Below are 16,554 nucleotides of genomic sequence, written 5' to 3' on the forward strand. Positions count from 1 at the left end.
GCCGCCTCTACCCTCTAACCACTAGGCTACCCTGCCGCCTCTACCCTCTAACCACTAGGCTACCCTGCCGCCTCTACCCTCTAACCACTAGGCTACCCTGCCGCCTCTACGCTCTAACCACTAGGCTACCCTGCCGCCTCTAACCACTAGGCTACCACTAGGCTACCCTGCCGCCTCTACGCTCTAACCACTAGGCTAACCTGCCGCCTCTACGCTCTAACCACTAGGCTACCCTGCCGCCTCTACCCTCTAACCACTAGGCTACCCTGCCGCCTCTACGCCTCTAACCACTAGGCTACCCTGCCGCCTCTACACTCTAACCACTATGCTACCCTAACGCCCTGTTATAACTTTAGGCCTAAAAGATACAATTTTCTGTCACATTTTACAGTCTTCAGGAATAAGACTTTTGAACTATGAAGTATAAATGTGTTTAACCTGAGCATAACCCTAAAACGAAGCACTTATGAGTCTACTCTGTCGTTTATTATTGTGTTTGTCATGGAGGACTGATTGGGCTCATTGCTTCCGGTTGATAAAGAAATGCTGCTCTCTGAAAGGCAGGTGCTATTTGCAGGGACGCAGCTTTAACTGGAGGGGGGGGATTTCACTTTTACCTAGTTATATCATTGCAATGTGATACAAAAACGGACAGAGGTGTGCTTTAGGACCATGCGGACGGCTCAGAGCGGTCTTCTTTTTTGGAGTTTTCAACTGGCTGGGTTGAGCACCACAGAGCAGGCAGACAAGCTGTGTGAAAAAGGAAAGCTAATCATGAATAAACCATTTAAATAGACTCACATTCACTGAACATTTAGTGTAGCAGTTAGCAGTGTTATTATTATTATTTATTTTTTAAACCTTTTATTTAACCAGGCAAGTCAGTTTTAAGAACAACTTCTTATTTACAATGACGGTCTACTCCGGCCGAACCCAGACGACGCCGAATTGTGCACCGCCATATCGGTAATCAGGTCGTGACTACAACTACATTATTAAGTCTTTAAAACTACACTGTGTTGCTACATTGGTGAGTAAAAACTTCCTACCGTTTCACTTTTTTTTTTTTTCTGAAAATAAAATATTAATTTCTCTCAACTGCGTTACCCCTCCAGTCAGCAGATGGCGGTCTGGGAATTTAAGCCGATGCTGCTGGTGTGACGTATAATCTAGTGGACGGAACTCTTCTTTCATCAGCAGCAACAGTTAGTCAGACACCTCGGTAGCTTGATAGACAAATAGCCGAACCAATAAACCGCTTTAGACGCTTTAGTATATATTAGCCACTGTGTTTTAAACGCACTTCTGTCGTCTTGTTAGTTATTATTATTGGTCTTCTATCTGGCTGGTTAAGTTAGTGTTAGCATAGCTAGCTAACATCTCCGACAATGAGTTCACTAAGCTACTCTCCTCCTGATAAAGAAGATGAGGTCTGCTGGACGGAGAAAGAGGGTCTCATGAAAGAGGAAGAGGAGGCTGTTACAATACAAAAACAAGTAGAGGGTGAGGCTGTTACCGTGAAAGAAGAAGAGAAAGACGTTTCATTGAAAGAAGAGGAAGATGCGTTCAGAGTGAAAGAGGAGGAGGATGTTACAGTAAAAGAAGAGGAGGAAGAGAGAGAGGAGGATGCAGTTTTTGGAGTGAAAGAGGAGGAGGGGGGAGGTGACTGTCACATCCAAAAAGGAGGAGGAAGAGGAGGAAACTGGATATCTGGGCCCGGATTCCCAAACTCATCTTAAGGCATCCAATGGTTCTAATGATGAACTTAGCAGTAAAATGGTTTTGAGAAACCGGGCCCTGATTAACACTAGTAAGTACTGTCTTAAAAACAGAGGCACAAACTCTGCAGTTGTTGAACTGATGTTTGGTGTTAAAGGGGAAATATGCAATTGCTACATCCATTTTTTTACTTTTAAATGATTTATTTATAGCCATTGATTCTTGAATAATATAACACCTGCCTCAAGAGCTTAGTTCAACTGTTGTACCCCATCAGAACCCCAAATAAGCTTTTTTTTACTCCAATGTTTAGAAACAATGTAAATCAACACTGTATCACCTCAACATGGTTAAAACTATAATGTTGATATCATGTATGGTCAGTCCTTGCATCCACAGGTATGTCTATGAATTTGAGAGTAGTTACATTTCTCCAGCCCCATCCATCTTATTACCAAACAGTGGTGGAATTACAGGTTTGTTATTGTTTGAACTGCATATTGGTTGATTGATGTGTGGCTTTTTAAAATGGGGCAAACTAGGATTTAAACCGCAACAAAATGGCTGCCCAGAGACTTGGTTAACAGCTGAGGGATGGGGGAAGGAGAAGTGTAACCACTCTCAAATTCATAGTGAACAATATTGTAGAAACCTTAACCCAACACCTAGCGACCTTGTCAAGAAGTTCAGACATCTTGGCGTAACAGTTATAAGGCGTTGGCTTGACAGTCGCTGGACCCAGGTTTGAGTTCAGCTCAGGGCCTCTCCCTGAATTCACTACACTATGAATACAAGGACTGGCCATCCATAAGTTTAACATGAGAGTTTTAACCAGGTTTCTAGGCTATATAGTATATTCTAGAATTCATCCGTGAGGTCATAATAATCGTTTAACCAGGTTTCTAGAATATATAGTATATTCTAGAGTTCATTCATGAGGTCATAATGAGAGTTTAACCAGGTTTCTAGGATATATAATATATTCTAGAATTCATCCATGATGTCATAATGATAGTTTAACCAGGTTTCTAGGATATATAACAGACAGTTGAAACATGAGTAGTTTATAAGCTCTATTCTTCAGGAATCAATGGTGATGTTGGTTTTCCTGTGGAGGTCAAATTGTTAGAGCTGTTGATAAGTCATTGTATGATATTCAGCCAATTCTTTTCATGCCATTACATTAAAGGCGAAATATTGTCTTTTCTTAGCAAGGTGTTGCTCTAATAATGTTAGCTGTTTGTGATGTTAATTGAGTATATAGATATAGTTGATAAGTCATTGTATAATATTCAGCCAATTCCCCCCAATTTTTTTAGGACTGACTCTAGTCGACTGGTCGATTGTTTTGTCAGTAGGCTGTTTGTCGAGATTTTTTTAAATATGTATTTTGTCGAGCAGTTGCAAATACACTACATATACAAATGTGTTCACACTTCAAATGAGTGGATTCAGCCACACCCGTTGCTGACTGGTGTATAAAATCGAGCACACAGCCATGCAATCTCCATAGCCCAACATTGGCAGTAGAATGACCCGTACTGAAGAGCTCAGTGACTTTAAAACGTAGCACCGTCATAGGATGCCACCTTTCCAACAAGTCAAATTTCTGTCCTGCTAGAGCTTCCCCTGGTCCACTGTAAGTGCTGTTATTGTGAAGTGGAATGTTAAGGAGCCTTTTGGACCTAGAGAGAACAGTCTAGGCTGGTGGCTGACAATATTTAGTGCCTTCCTCTGACACCGCCTGGTATAGAGGCCCTGAGTGGGAGTTTGGCTCCAGTGGTGTGCTTAGCAGTACGCACCACACTCTATAGCACCTTGCTGTCAGATGCCAAGCAGTTGCCAAACCAGGCGGTGATGCAGCCGGTCAAGATGCTCTCAAACCAGGCGGTGATGCAGCCAGTCAAGATGCTCTCAAACCAGGTGGTGATGCAGCCAGTCAAGATGCTCTCAAACCAGGCGGTGATGCAGCCAGTCAAGATGCTCTCAAACCAGGCGGTGATGCAGCCGGTCAAGATGCTCTCAAACCAGGTGGTGATGCAGCCAGTCAAGATGCTCTCAAACCAGGCGGTGATGCAGCCAGTCAAGATGCTCTCAAACCAGGCGGTGATGCAGCCAGTCAAGATGCTCTCAATGGTGCCGCTGTATAACTTTTTGAGATCTGAGGGCCCCGTGCCAAATCTTTTCATGCTCCTGAATTTGAAGAGGCGTTATCATGCCCTCTTCACAACTGTGTTGGTGTGTTTGGACCATAATTGGTCAGTGATGTGAACACAGAGGAACTTGAATCTCTCCACCGGCTCGACTACAGCCAAGTCAATGTGAACGTGGGAAAGTTTGGCCCTCCGTTTCCTGTAGTCCATGATAAGCACGACCCCTGAGGGGTCTGTGTTGAGGGTCAGTGTGGTGGATGTGTTGTTGCCAAACCTCACCACCTGGGGACAGTCTGTCAGGATGTCCAGGATCCAGTTGCAGATGGAGTTCAGTCCCAGCTAAGTGATGAGTTTTGAGGCCACTATGGTGTGGAGCGATGAGCTGCAGTCAATGAACAGCATTCTCACGTAGGTGTTCCTTTTGTCCAGATGGGAAAGGGCAATGTGGAGCGCAATAGAGATGGCGTCATCTGTGGATCTGTTGGGGCGAACTGAAGTGAGTCCAGGGTTTCTGGGATGATGGTGTTGATGTGAGCCATGACCCGCCTTTCAAAGCACTTCATGGCTACGGATGTGACGCTTTGGGGTGGTAATCCTTTAGACTGGTTTCCTTGGCGTTCTTGGGCACAGGGACTATAGTTGTCTGTCATGTTGGTATTACAGACTTGGACGGGGAGACGTTGAAAATGTCAGTGAAGACACTTGCCAGTTGGTCAGCGCATGCTCTGAGTACACGCATCCCGGTAATCCGTCTGGCCCTGCGGCCTTGTGAATGTTGACCTGTTTAAAGGTCTTCCTCACATCGGCTAAAGAGAGCATAGTAAATTTGATCATAATAAATAATATCATAGTACATTTTATCATAATAAATAATACTTCCAGCCAGGTGCAGATTTAATAGTATATTCCTCGTTTCCCTCCTTCAGGGAACAGTAGTTGTAGTCATAATTTTACACTTTTCATATGATGTCGTCAGCGTTTTCTAACAGTTAAAATAGGCCTGGACATTGAACTACACTGAGCAACATGTATTGGTAACAGTGTTGTTTAAGAAGGCAGAGAAACACTTTATTATAGACCAGACTTCTCCCCATCTTAGCTACTGTTGTATCAACATGTTTTGACCATGACAGTTTACAATCCAGGGTTACTCCAAGCAGTTTAGTCACCTCAACGTGCTCAATTTACACATTATTCATTACAAGATACAAGATTTAGTTGAGGTTTAGGGTTTAGTGAATACAATGCTTTTAGTATTTTAAATATTTGTGTCTAACTTATTCCTTGCCACCCATTTCGAAACTAACTGTAGCTTTACCTGGAATGCTTTTCCAACAGTCTTTAAGGAGTTCCCACATATGCTGAGCACTTGTTGGCTGCTTTTCCTTCACTCTGCCGTCCAACTCATCCCAAACCATCTCAATTGGGTTGAGGTTGGGCGATTGTGGAGGCCATCTGATGCAGTACTCCATCACTCTCCTTTTTGGTCAAATAGCCCTTATCAAGCCTGGAGGTGTGTTAGGTCATTGTCCTGTTGAATAACAAATGATAGTCTGAGTGAAAACCAGATGAGATGAGATGGTGTATCGCTGCAGAATGCTGTGGTAGCCATGCTGGTTAAGTGTGCCTTGAATTCTAAATAAAATCCCAGACAGAGTCACCAGCAAAGCAACCCCACACCATCGCACCTCCTCCTCCATGCTTCACAGTGGGAACCAGACATGTGGAGGTCATCCGTTCACCTACTCTGCGTTGATAACTTTCCGAGATGGCATAGCAGTTCAGACGTCTTTTGTCCTTGTCTTGTCGTGTCCTGTATATATATATATTTACAACTTTTTTTCACATACATTTTTTTTATTTTCCATCAACTCATCTTCAAAACACTCTCCTGCAACCCGCCTCACCAATTTATATTTATAAATAAGTATTATTTACCTCAAATCTGCAATCCTCCAAGAAGCTAGCCAGAAGCTAGCCAGAAACTCCAAGAAGCTAGCCAGAAGCTAGCCAGAAGCTAGCTAGAAGCTAATCAGAAGCTAGTTCAGAAGCTAGTTCAGAAGCTAGTTAGCTTCTTTACTGGCAAATCGTTAGTAATTCAGCTAACCACGGTTTGTGGTCATCAGCTATCCTTTAGCTTGAAAATCTATCACCAGTTTTGTACAGCGCGGCTCGGAACGGAACATACCGGACCAATTTTTCTCTCCATGTCCTTGGATTTCAACTGCTCTCTGGACATTCATTCCCGGATCTCACAGCTAGCCAGCTGCTATCCGTGTGTCTATCTGCTCTCGTCGATTCCGGAGCAAACATCAATTACTCCGGAGCTGGCCAGCTCCGTAAATCACTCCTGAGCTCCGTCAATCACTCCTGGGCTGCAGTCACCTATCCGGACCCGTTTTACTGCCTACGCGGAGCCCCACCGGGCCTTCACAACTGGACTGCCGACGTTGTCTACCCGAAGGAGATCCAGCTGGCTCCTCCGTCTCGACGTTACCTGAACGCCCATCTGCGGCCTGCTAACCGTTAGCTGTCTTACCGGCAGCTCTCAGAATAGACAATCGGACAATTTATTTATTTTTATTATTATTATTATGTTTATTCTTGGGCCTCTATAACTATATCTATTGTTTTTATTTTATTTTTGTTGTTGTGTGATTTGGACTAATTCCCTCTACCACACGGAACCCGACTAATCTACTGACGGAACGCAAGAGGTGGCTAACAACAGACCCCCTTCCTATGCTAGCTTGCTACCGATGTCCTGGCTAGCTGTCTAAATCGCCTTGACCCCGAAACCAACCACTCCACTCCCTGGACTCTTTTGATCACTCGACTAAGGATGCCTCTCCTTAATGTCAATATGTCTTGTCCATTGCTGTTCTGGTTAGTGTTTATTGGCTTATTTCACTGTAGAGCCTCTAGTCCTGCTCACTATACATTATCCAATTTATTAGTTCCACCACCCACACATGCAATGACATCTCCTGGTTTCAATGATGTTTCTAGAGACAATATCTCTCTCTTCATCACTCAATACCTAGGTTTACCTCCACTGTATTCACATCCTACCATACCTTTGTCTGTACATTATACCTTGATGCTATTTTATCGCCCCCAGAAACCTCCTTTTACTCTCTGTTCCAGACGTTATAGACGACCAATTCTTATTGCTTTTAGCCGTACCCTTATTCTTCTCCTCCTATGTTCCTCTGGCGATGTAGAGGTGAATCCAGGCCCTGCAGTGCCTAGCTCCACTCCTATTCCCCAGGCGCTCTCTTTTGATGACTTCTGTAACCGTAATAGCCTTGGTTTCATGCATGTTAACATTAGAAGCCTCCTCCCTAAGTTTGTTCTATTCACTGCTTTAGCACACTCTGCCAACCCGGATGTTCTAGCTGTGTCTGAATCCTGGCTTAGGAAGACCACCAAAAATTCTGAAATTTTAATTCCAAATTACAACATTTTCAGACAAGATAGAACTGCCAAAGGGGGCGGTGTTGCAATCTACTGCAAAGATAGCCTGCAGAGTTCTGTCCTACTATCCAGGTCTGTACCCAAACAATTTGAACTTCTACTTCTAAAAATCCACCTCTCTAAAAACAAGTCTCTCACCGTTGCCGCCTGCTATAGACCACCCTCTGCCCCCAGCTGTGCTCTGGACACCATATGTGAACTGATTGCCCCCATCTATCTTCAGAGCTCGTGCTGCTAGGCGACCTAAACTGGAACATGCTTAACACCCCAGCCATCCTACAATCTAAACTTGATGCCCTCAATCTCACTCAAATTATCAATGAACCTACCAGGTACCCCCAAAGCCTTAAACACGGGCACCCTCATAGATATCATCCTAACCAACTTCCCCTCTAAATACACCTCTGCTGTCTTCAACCAAGATCTCAGTGATCACTGCCTCATTGCCTGCATCCGTAATGGGTCAGCGGTCAAACGACCTCCACTCATCACTGTAAAACGCTCCCTGAAACACTTCAGCGAGCAGGCCTTTCTAATCGACCTGGCCGGGGTATCCTGGAAGGATATTGATCTCATCCCGTCAGTAGAGGATGCCTGGATATTTTTTTAAATGCCTTCCTAACCATCTTAAATAAACATGCCCCATTCAAGAAATTTAGAACCAGGAACAGATATAGCCCTTGGTTCTCCCCAGACCTGACTGCCCTTAACCAACACAAAAACATCCTATGGCGTTCTGCATTAGCATCGAACAGCCCCCGTGATATGCAGCTATTCAGGGAAGCTAGAAACCGTTGTACACAGGCAGTTAGAAAAGCCAAGGCTAGCTTTTTCAATCAGAAATTTGCTTCCTGCAACACTAACTCAAAAAAAGTTCTGGGACACTGTAAAGTCCATGGAGAATAAGAACACCTCCTCCCAGCTGCCCACTTGTGTAGCTCAGTTGGTAGAGCATGGCGCTTGTAACGCCAGGGTAGTGGGTTCGATCCCCGGGACCACCAATACATAGAATGTATGCACACATGACTGTAAGTTGCTTTGGATAAAAGCGTCTGCTAAATGGCATATATTATATTAAGATAGGAAACACTGTCACCACTGATAAATCCACCATAATTGAGAATTTCAATAAGCATTTTTCTACGGCTGGCCATGCTTTCCACCTGGCTACTCCTACCCCGGTCAACAGCACTGCACCCCCAACAGCAACTCGCCCAAGCCTTCCCCATTTCTCCTTCTCCCAAATCCATTCTGCTGATGTTCTGAAAGAGCTGAAAAATCTGGACCCCTACAAATCAGCCGGGCTAGACAATCTGGACCCTTTCTTTCTAAAATTATCTGCCGAAATTGTTGCCACCCCTATTACTAGCCTGTTCAACCTCTTTCGTGTCGTCTGAGATTCCCAAAGATTGGAAAGCAGCTGCGGTCATCCCCCTCTTCAAAGGGGGGGACACTCTTGACCCAAACTGCTACAGACCTATATCTATCCTACCATGCCTTTCTAAGGTCTTCGAAAGCCAAGTCAACAAACAGATTACCGACCATTTCGAATCTAACCATACCTTCTCTGCTATGCAATCTGGTTTCAGAGCTGGTCATGGGTGCACCTCAGCCACGCTCAAGGTCCTAAACGATATCTTAACCGCCATCGATAAGAAACATTACTGTGCAGCCGTATTCATTGATCTGGCCAAGGCTTTCGATTCTGTCAACCACCACATCCTCATCGGCAGACTCGACAGCCTTGGTTTCTCAAATGATTGCCTCGCCTGGTTCACCAACTACTTATCTGATAGAGTTCAGTGTGTCTGCTGTCCGGACCTCTGGCAGTCTCTATGGGGGTGCCACAGGGTTCAATTCTTGGACCGACTCTCTTCTCTGTATACATCAATGAGGTCGCTCTTGCTGCTGGTGAGTCCCTGATCCACCTCTACGCAGACGACACCATTCTGTATACTTCCGGCCCTTCTTTGGACACTGTGTTAACAACCCTCCAGGCAAGCTTCAATGCCATACAACTCTCCTTCCGTGGCCTCCAATTGCTCTTAAATACAAGTAACACTAAATCCATGCTCTTCAACCGATCGCTACCTGCACCTACCCGCCTGTCCAACATCACTACTCTGGATGGCTCTGACTTAGAATACGTGGACAACTACAAATACTTAGGTGTCTGGTTAGACTGTAAACTCTCCTTCCAGACCCATATCAAACATCTCCAATCCAAAGTTAAATCTAGAATTGGCTTCCTATTTCGCAACAAAGCATCCTTCACTCATGCTGCCAAACATACCCTTGTAAAACTGACCATCCTACCAATCCTCGACTTTGGCGATGTCATTTACAAAATAGCCTCCAATACCCTACTCAACAAATTGGATGCAGTCTATCACAGTGCAATCCGTTTTGTCACCAAAGCCCCATATACTACCCACCATTGCGACCTGTACGCTCTCGTTGGCTGGCCCTCGCTTCATACTCGTCGCCAAACCCACTGGCTCCATGTCATCTACAAGACCCTGCTAGTAAAGTCCCCCCTTATCTCAGCTCGCTGGTCACCATAGCATCTCCCACCTGTAGCACACGCTCCAGCAGGTATATCTCTCTGGTCACCCCCAAAACCAATTCTTTCTTTGGCCGCCTCTCCTTCCAGTTCTCTGCTGCCAGTGACTGGAACGAACTGCAAAAATCTCTGAAACTGGAAACACTTATCTCCCTCACTAGCTTTAAGCACCAACTGTCAGAGCATCTTACAGATTACTGCACCTGTACATAGCCCACCTATAATTTAGCCCAAACAACTACCTCTTTCCCAACTGTATTTAATTTAATTCATTTATTTATTTTGCTCCTTTGCACCCCATTATTTTTATGTCTACTTTGCACATTCTTCCATTGCAAAACTACCATTCCAGTGTTTTACTTGCTATATTGTATTTACTTTGCCACCATGGCCTTTTTTGCCTTTACCTCCCTTCTCACCTCATTTGCTCACATTGTATATAGACTTGTTTATACTGTATTATTGACTGTATGTTTGTTTTACTCCATGTGTAACTCTGTGTCGTTGTATCTGTCGAACTGCTTTGCTTTATCTTGGCCAGGTCGCAATTGTAAATGAGAACTTGTTCTCAACTTGCCTACCTGGTTAAATAAAGGTGAAATAAAAATAAATAAAATAAACACAAAGACACGGCGGTTGGAACCAAAAATGTCAAATTGACTCATCAGACCAAAATACAGATTTCCACCGGTCTAATGTCTCGTGTTTCTTGGCCCAAGCAAGTTTCTTTATTAGTAGTGGTTTCTTTGCAGCAATTTGACCACGAAGGCCTGATTCACACAGTCTCCTCCGAACAGTTGATGTTTCTGTTATTTGAACTCTGAAGCGTTTATTTAAGCTGCAATTTCTGAGGCCGGTATCTCTAATGAACTTATCCTCTGCAGCAGAGGTAACTCTGGGTCTTCCTTTCCTGTGGCGGTCCTCATGAGAGCCAGTTAACTCTAATGAACTTATCCTCTGCAGCAGAGGTAACTCTGGGTCTTCCTTTCCTGTGGAGGTCCTCATGAGAGACAATGTCATCATAGCGCTTGATGGTTTTGCGGCTGCACTTGAAGAAACTTGACATGTTCCGGATTGACTGACCGTCATGTCTTAAAGTAATGATGGACAGTTGCTTCTCTTTGCTTATTTGAGTTGTTCTTGCCATAATATGGACTTGGTCTTTTACCAAATAGGGCTATCTTCTGCATACCAACCCTATCTTGTCACAACACAACTGATTGGCTCAAAAGTATTGAGGAAAGGAATTCCACAAATTAACTTTTTAAGACGGCACACCATTTAATTTAAATGTATTCCAGGTGACTCTCTCATGAAACTGGTTGCGAATGCCAACTGTCTCAAAAGCATTCAGAAGGAAGGAAATACACCTGTTAATTGAAATCCAATGAAAATGCATATTTGAAATATTTTGAAGAATCTCAAATAAAACATTTTGATTCAACACATTTTTTGTTGAAATGCATTCCAGGTGACTACCTCATGAAGCTGGTTGAGAGAAGGCCAAGAGTGTGCAAAGCTGTCATCAAGTCAAAAGGTGGCTACTTTGAAGAATCTCAAATATATTTGTTTAACATTTCTTTGGGGTTACTACATGATTCCATATGTGTTATTTCATTGTTTTGATTATTCTACAATGTAGAAAATAGTAAAAAAAATAAAGAAAAACCCTTGAAAGCACTGAGACTTTGTGCCCTAGTAGGAAGTCCACTGTGTGCAGCTCACCCTGCACTAATATAAATAACATGAGCATGTCTACTGCGCTAAGATTCCTAGTAAAGCAATTAAAACAAGCAATTTCTACAATCTAGAAATCTAGTAAAAACCTTTGAATGAGTAGGCGTGTCCAAAACGTTTGACTGGTACTGTATGTGTTTTTGTGACTTGCCTTTCCACAGAGGGGTTTCAGTATCAGTGTTTAGGCCCAAGCTGTTTGGATGCTACAGACGTTTATGTGAGAAGATGATTGGTGGATTGAGATGCAGCCCATTGATGCTAAACAAATAGATCTCAGCTGATGTAGAAATCTAGAAAAACCTTTACAGACGTTTATGTGAGAAGATGATTGGTGGATTGAGATGCAGCCCATTGATGCTAAACAAATAGATCTCAGCCGAAACAGCTTTTTATCGGGATTGTTTTTATTTGGCTAATTGGTTGTCAGTTCAGGGTCAACTTTTAACCTTTCACCCTTCTCTAATTCACCTGGATCCACCTGGTCAGTGTCATAGAAAGAGCAATGTTTATTCAGTGCCTTCGGAAAGTATTCAGACCCCCTTGACTTTTTTCCACATTTTGTTATGTTACAGCCTTATTCTAAAATGGATTAAAATGTTGTTGTTTTTTAAGTATAAACTGCTTAAACATTATATTAAGCAGGAGAAACGAGCATTACAATTGAATCCAAAAGTAGTGTGAAATGCACTCATATTCAACCTGGAAATGGAGGCTATTTTTGCTGTCAGCCTATGAGAACTCCCCTGAGTTTTCCCCCACGGTGGTGAATTAGTGAATAGACACAGAACTTAATGTGAGTTTCCTTCAGTAGCTCTCCTGATCTGCGATGATAGTGAGCTGTAATATTCAGAATACATTGTGGAAAACTACAATCGTCACTCACCATTTTTTCTCACCGTTGATATATAACGTCCATAACTAGTGGTTTCTTCTTCAGCGGGGAGAAGTTTCTGCAACTAAATTGCACATCATCCTCGTGAGCAAACACAGAAAAGGGCCCACTTCTAGAATCATCAACTTTACAACTAAAGTGGAAAAAAGACAAGACAAAATGTGACTGTTGTTCACTGATTGTCCAATAAGTTTGTAAAAGCATTTAAACATTCATTAAGAACGTAAATTGTTGTACAACATCATGGGCAGCACCTTTTTAGCTAAAAATAAACAGTGGATTCTGTTGTTGTGGGCCTTTTCAACCATCTGTTTGACTTGTTCACACAGGAGAGAGACGTGACCATCGTGGATCCACTGGGGAGCCTCAACAACATCATGATGCTGACGAGGCAGACAAGAACCTCTCCACATCAGAACATCTCAAGCGGAACTCAGAACATCTCAAGCGTAACTCTTCCCACTGCTCTGACCGTGGGAAGAGTTACTCAATATCAGGTTCACTGAAAGTGCACCAGAGATTTCACACAGAAGAGACATCTCACTGCTGCTCTGACTGTTGGAAGAGATTCACCTCTTCAGCAGACCTCAAAAGACCTCAGAGAATCCATAGAGGAGGGAAACGTAAGAGCTGTGATCAGTGTGGGAAGAGATTTAATGTTCCAAGCAGCCTGAAAACACACCAGAGAATACACACAGGAGAGAAACCTTACAGCTGTTATCAGTGTGGGAAAAGTTTTACCTCATCTAGCCACCTGACCATACACCAGAGAACACACACTGGAGAGAAACCTTACAGCTGCTCTGACTGTGGGAAGAACTTTTCAAAACTATATACATTACAATCACACCAGAGAATTCACACTGGAGAGAAACCCCATAGCTGTGATCAATGTGGGAAGAGTTTTACAACATCTAGTCATCTGACTATTCACCAGAGAACACACACAGGAGAGAAACCTTATAGCTGTGATCAATGTGGGAAGACATTTTCAAAATTATATACATTACAATCACACCAGAGAATTCACACTGGAGAAAAACCTCATAGCTGTGATCAATGTGGGAAGAGTTTTACTACATCTAGCAATCTGACTATTCACCAGAGAACACACACAGGAGAGAAACCTCATGGCTGTGATCAATGTGGGAAGAGTTTTACTACATCTAGCATTCTGACTATTCACCAGAGAACACACACAGGAGAGAAACCTTACAGCTGTAATCAATGTGGGAAGAGTTTTGTTACATCCAGCAATCTGACTATTCACCAGAGAACACACACCGGAGAGAAACCATATAGCTGTAATCAATGTGGAAAGTGTTTTGCTCATGCAGGCAACCTGGTAGCACACCTGAGAATTCACACTGGAGAGAAACCGTATAGCTGTGATCAATGTGGGAAGAGTTTTACTTCATCTAGCCATCTGACTACACACCAGAGAACACACAGGAGAGAAACCTCATAGCTGTCATCAATGTTGGAAGAGATACTCTGATAAAAGATCTGTGATTTAAACATCAGAAAATACATTTATGAAGGAGTTGTTTCATGATATCAATGAAATAATGTCACAATGTAGAATGTTTTAACATTGTAGTAGGAGTGTTCTAATGATGCCACAATGTAGAATGTTTTTAACATTGTAGTAATGTAACCTTTATTTAACTAGGCAAGTCAGTTCAGAACAAAGAACTATTTACAATAGCAAAATGTCGTTAAAAAGACGTTGAAAAGAAGACCCGACATCCATCATGGTCGGTTTTGGTTGAAAGTGAAAGTTGAAAAGACGTCTTCTTCGGGTGCTTGTGCTCAGCGATTTGAAAACAACTTAATTTCAACGTACTTGCAGCCTATACAGGCTCTATGAACAATTTTATTGACCGTCATATCACTCCAGTATTTACACACAGTATTTCTTTACAACGTTCAAGTGCTAATTGTCTTTCTTCCACTACTGAAGAAGCATGACTCAAATCACCTCATATTTCAAACATTCAGCCTGACAAAATATACATGTTTTATTATTCCATGCCTCACTATGTTAATTATTGCCAATACATATTAACAAAGGGGTGAACATTTGGTTTTGATATTTCATATTTTACATGTAACATTTTCAACTAACTTGACAAATTTTTTTGGTACAATTATATTGTTTACTAACAATGTAGTAAAACTAACTTATATTTCTGGTTGGATATTACATCCTATTCTTACTATTTTAATCAATGTCTTTTCCTTAGAATGATCATTAGTCTTTCAGCTTGTTATTCTATAGTTTTAATGTCTTTTCCTTAGAATGATCATTAGTCTTTCAGCTTGTTATTCTATAGTTTTAATGTCATTTCCTTAGAATGATCATTAGTCTTTCAGCTTGTTATTCTATAGTTTTAATGTCTTTTCCTTAGAATGATCATTAGTCTTTCAGCTTGTTATTCTATAGTTTTAATGTCTTTTCCTTAGAATGATCATTAGTCTTTCAGCTTGTTATTCTATAGTTTTAATGTCTTTTCCTTAGAATGATCATTAGTCTTTCAGTTTGTTATTCTATAGTTTTAATGTCTTCCTTAGAATGATCATTAGTCTTTCAGCTTGTTATTCTATAGTTTTAATGTCATTTCCTTAGAATGATCATTAGTCTTTCAGTTTGTTATTCTATAGTTTTAATTGTCTTATGTTTGTTGTGTAGTACATATTAAAGTTTTGATTTTCATAGTGATTATTACTTTTTTCCCTGAAAAGCGCATTGGATCCATGTCTGAAATGTGCAACATTTGAGTTGCAAAGAAAAAAGCCACATCTCAGACTGGCCAATAAAAAGAAAAGATTAAGATGAACACAGACACTGGACAGAGGAACTCTGCCTAGAAGGCCAGCATCCAGGAGTCGTCTCTTCACTGTTGACGTTGAGACTGGTGTTTTGCAGGTACTATTTAATGAAGCTGCCAGTCGAGGACTTTAAATACAAATCAAATTGTATTGGTCACATATTTAGCAGAAACCTTTTCCCCCTCAGGAGACTGAAAAGATGTGGCACGGGTCCTCATCCTCAAAAGGTTCTACAGCTGCACCATCGAGATCATCCTGACTGGTTGCATCACTGCCTGGTACGGCAACTTTTCTGCCTCCGACCGCAAGGCACTACAGAGGGTAGTGCGCACAGCCCAGTACATCACTAGGGCCAAGCTTCCTGCCATCCAGGACCTCTACACCAGGCGGTGTCAGAGGAAGGCCCTAAAAATCGTCGAAGACTCCAGCCACCCTAGTCATAGACTGTTCTCTCTGCTACCGCATGGCAAGCGGTACCGGAGCGCCAAGTCTAGGTCCAAGAGGCTTCCAAACAGCTTCTACCCCCCAAGCCATAAGACTCCGGAACAGCTAATCAAATGGCTACCCAGACTATTTACACCCCCCCCCCCCCACGCTGCTACTACTCCCTGTTATTATCTTTCGCCTCGCAACTTTAACAACTCTACCTGTATGTACTTTTTCCTCAATTACTTTGCAACCGACACTCTACTGGTATAGCTCTGCTATTGACTCTGTACTGGTAGCTCTGCTATTGACTCTGTACTGGTAGCTCTGCTATTGACTCTGTACTGGTAGCTCTGCTATTGACTCTGTACTGGTAGCTCTGCTATTGACTCTGTACTGGTAGCTCTGCCTTTGACTCTGTACTGGTAGCTCTGCCTTTGACTCTGTACTGGTAGCTCTGCCTTTGACTCTGTACTGGTAGCTCTGCTATTGACTCTGTACTGGTAGCTCTGCCATTGACTCTGTACTGGTAGCTCTGCTATTGACTCTGTACTGGTAGCTCTGCCATTGACTCTGTACTGGTAGCTCTGCTATTGACTCTGTACTGGTAGCTCTGCTATTGACTCTGTACTGGTAGCTCTGCTATTGACTCTGTACTGGTAGCTCTGCCTTTGACTCTCTACTGGTAGCTCTGCTATTGACTCTGTACTGGTAGCTCTGCCTTTGACTCTGTACTGGTAGCTCTGCCTTTGACT

The 16,554-nt window shown here is 42.7% G+C and overlaps 1 protein-coding gene across 1 annotated transcript; it reads left to right on the plus strand.

Moving 5' to 3' along the window:
- The first annotated feature begins 1,672 nt into the window (after positions 1 to 1,672).
- LOC124021145 (gastrula zinc finger protein XlCGF17.1-like) lies at positions 1,673 to 14,935 on the plus strand. The gene is made up of 2 exons (XM_046336493.1): positions 1,673 to 1,810; positions 12,871 to 14,935. The coding sequence occupies exons 1-2, from the start codon at positions 1,777 to 1,779 to the stop codon at positions 14,007 to 14,009; spliced, it is 1,173 nt and encodes a 390-aa protein (XP_046192449.1). The 5' UTR covers positions 1,673 to 1,776; the 3' UTR covers positions 14,010 to 14,935.
- Positions 14,936 to 16,554: the final 1,619 nt, after the last annotated feature.

The sequence above is a fragment of the Oncorhynchus gorbuscha genome, unplaced genomic scaffold, assembly GCF_021184085.1.
Source record: "Oncorhynchus gorbuscha isolate QuinsamMale2020 ecotype Even-year unplaced genomic scaffold, OgorEven_v1.0 Un_scaffold_1061, whole genome shotgun sequence".
Classification (NCBI taxonomy): Eukaryota; Metazoa; Chordata; class Actinopteri; order Salmoniformes; family Salmonidae; genus Oncorhynchus; species Oncorhynchus gorbuscha.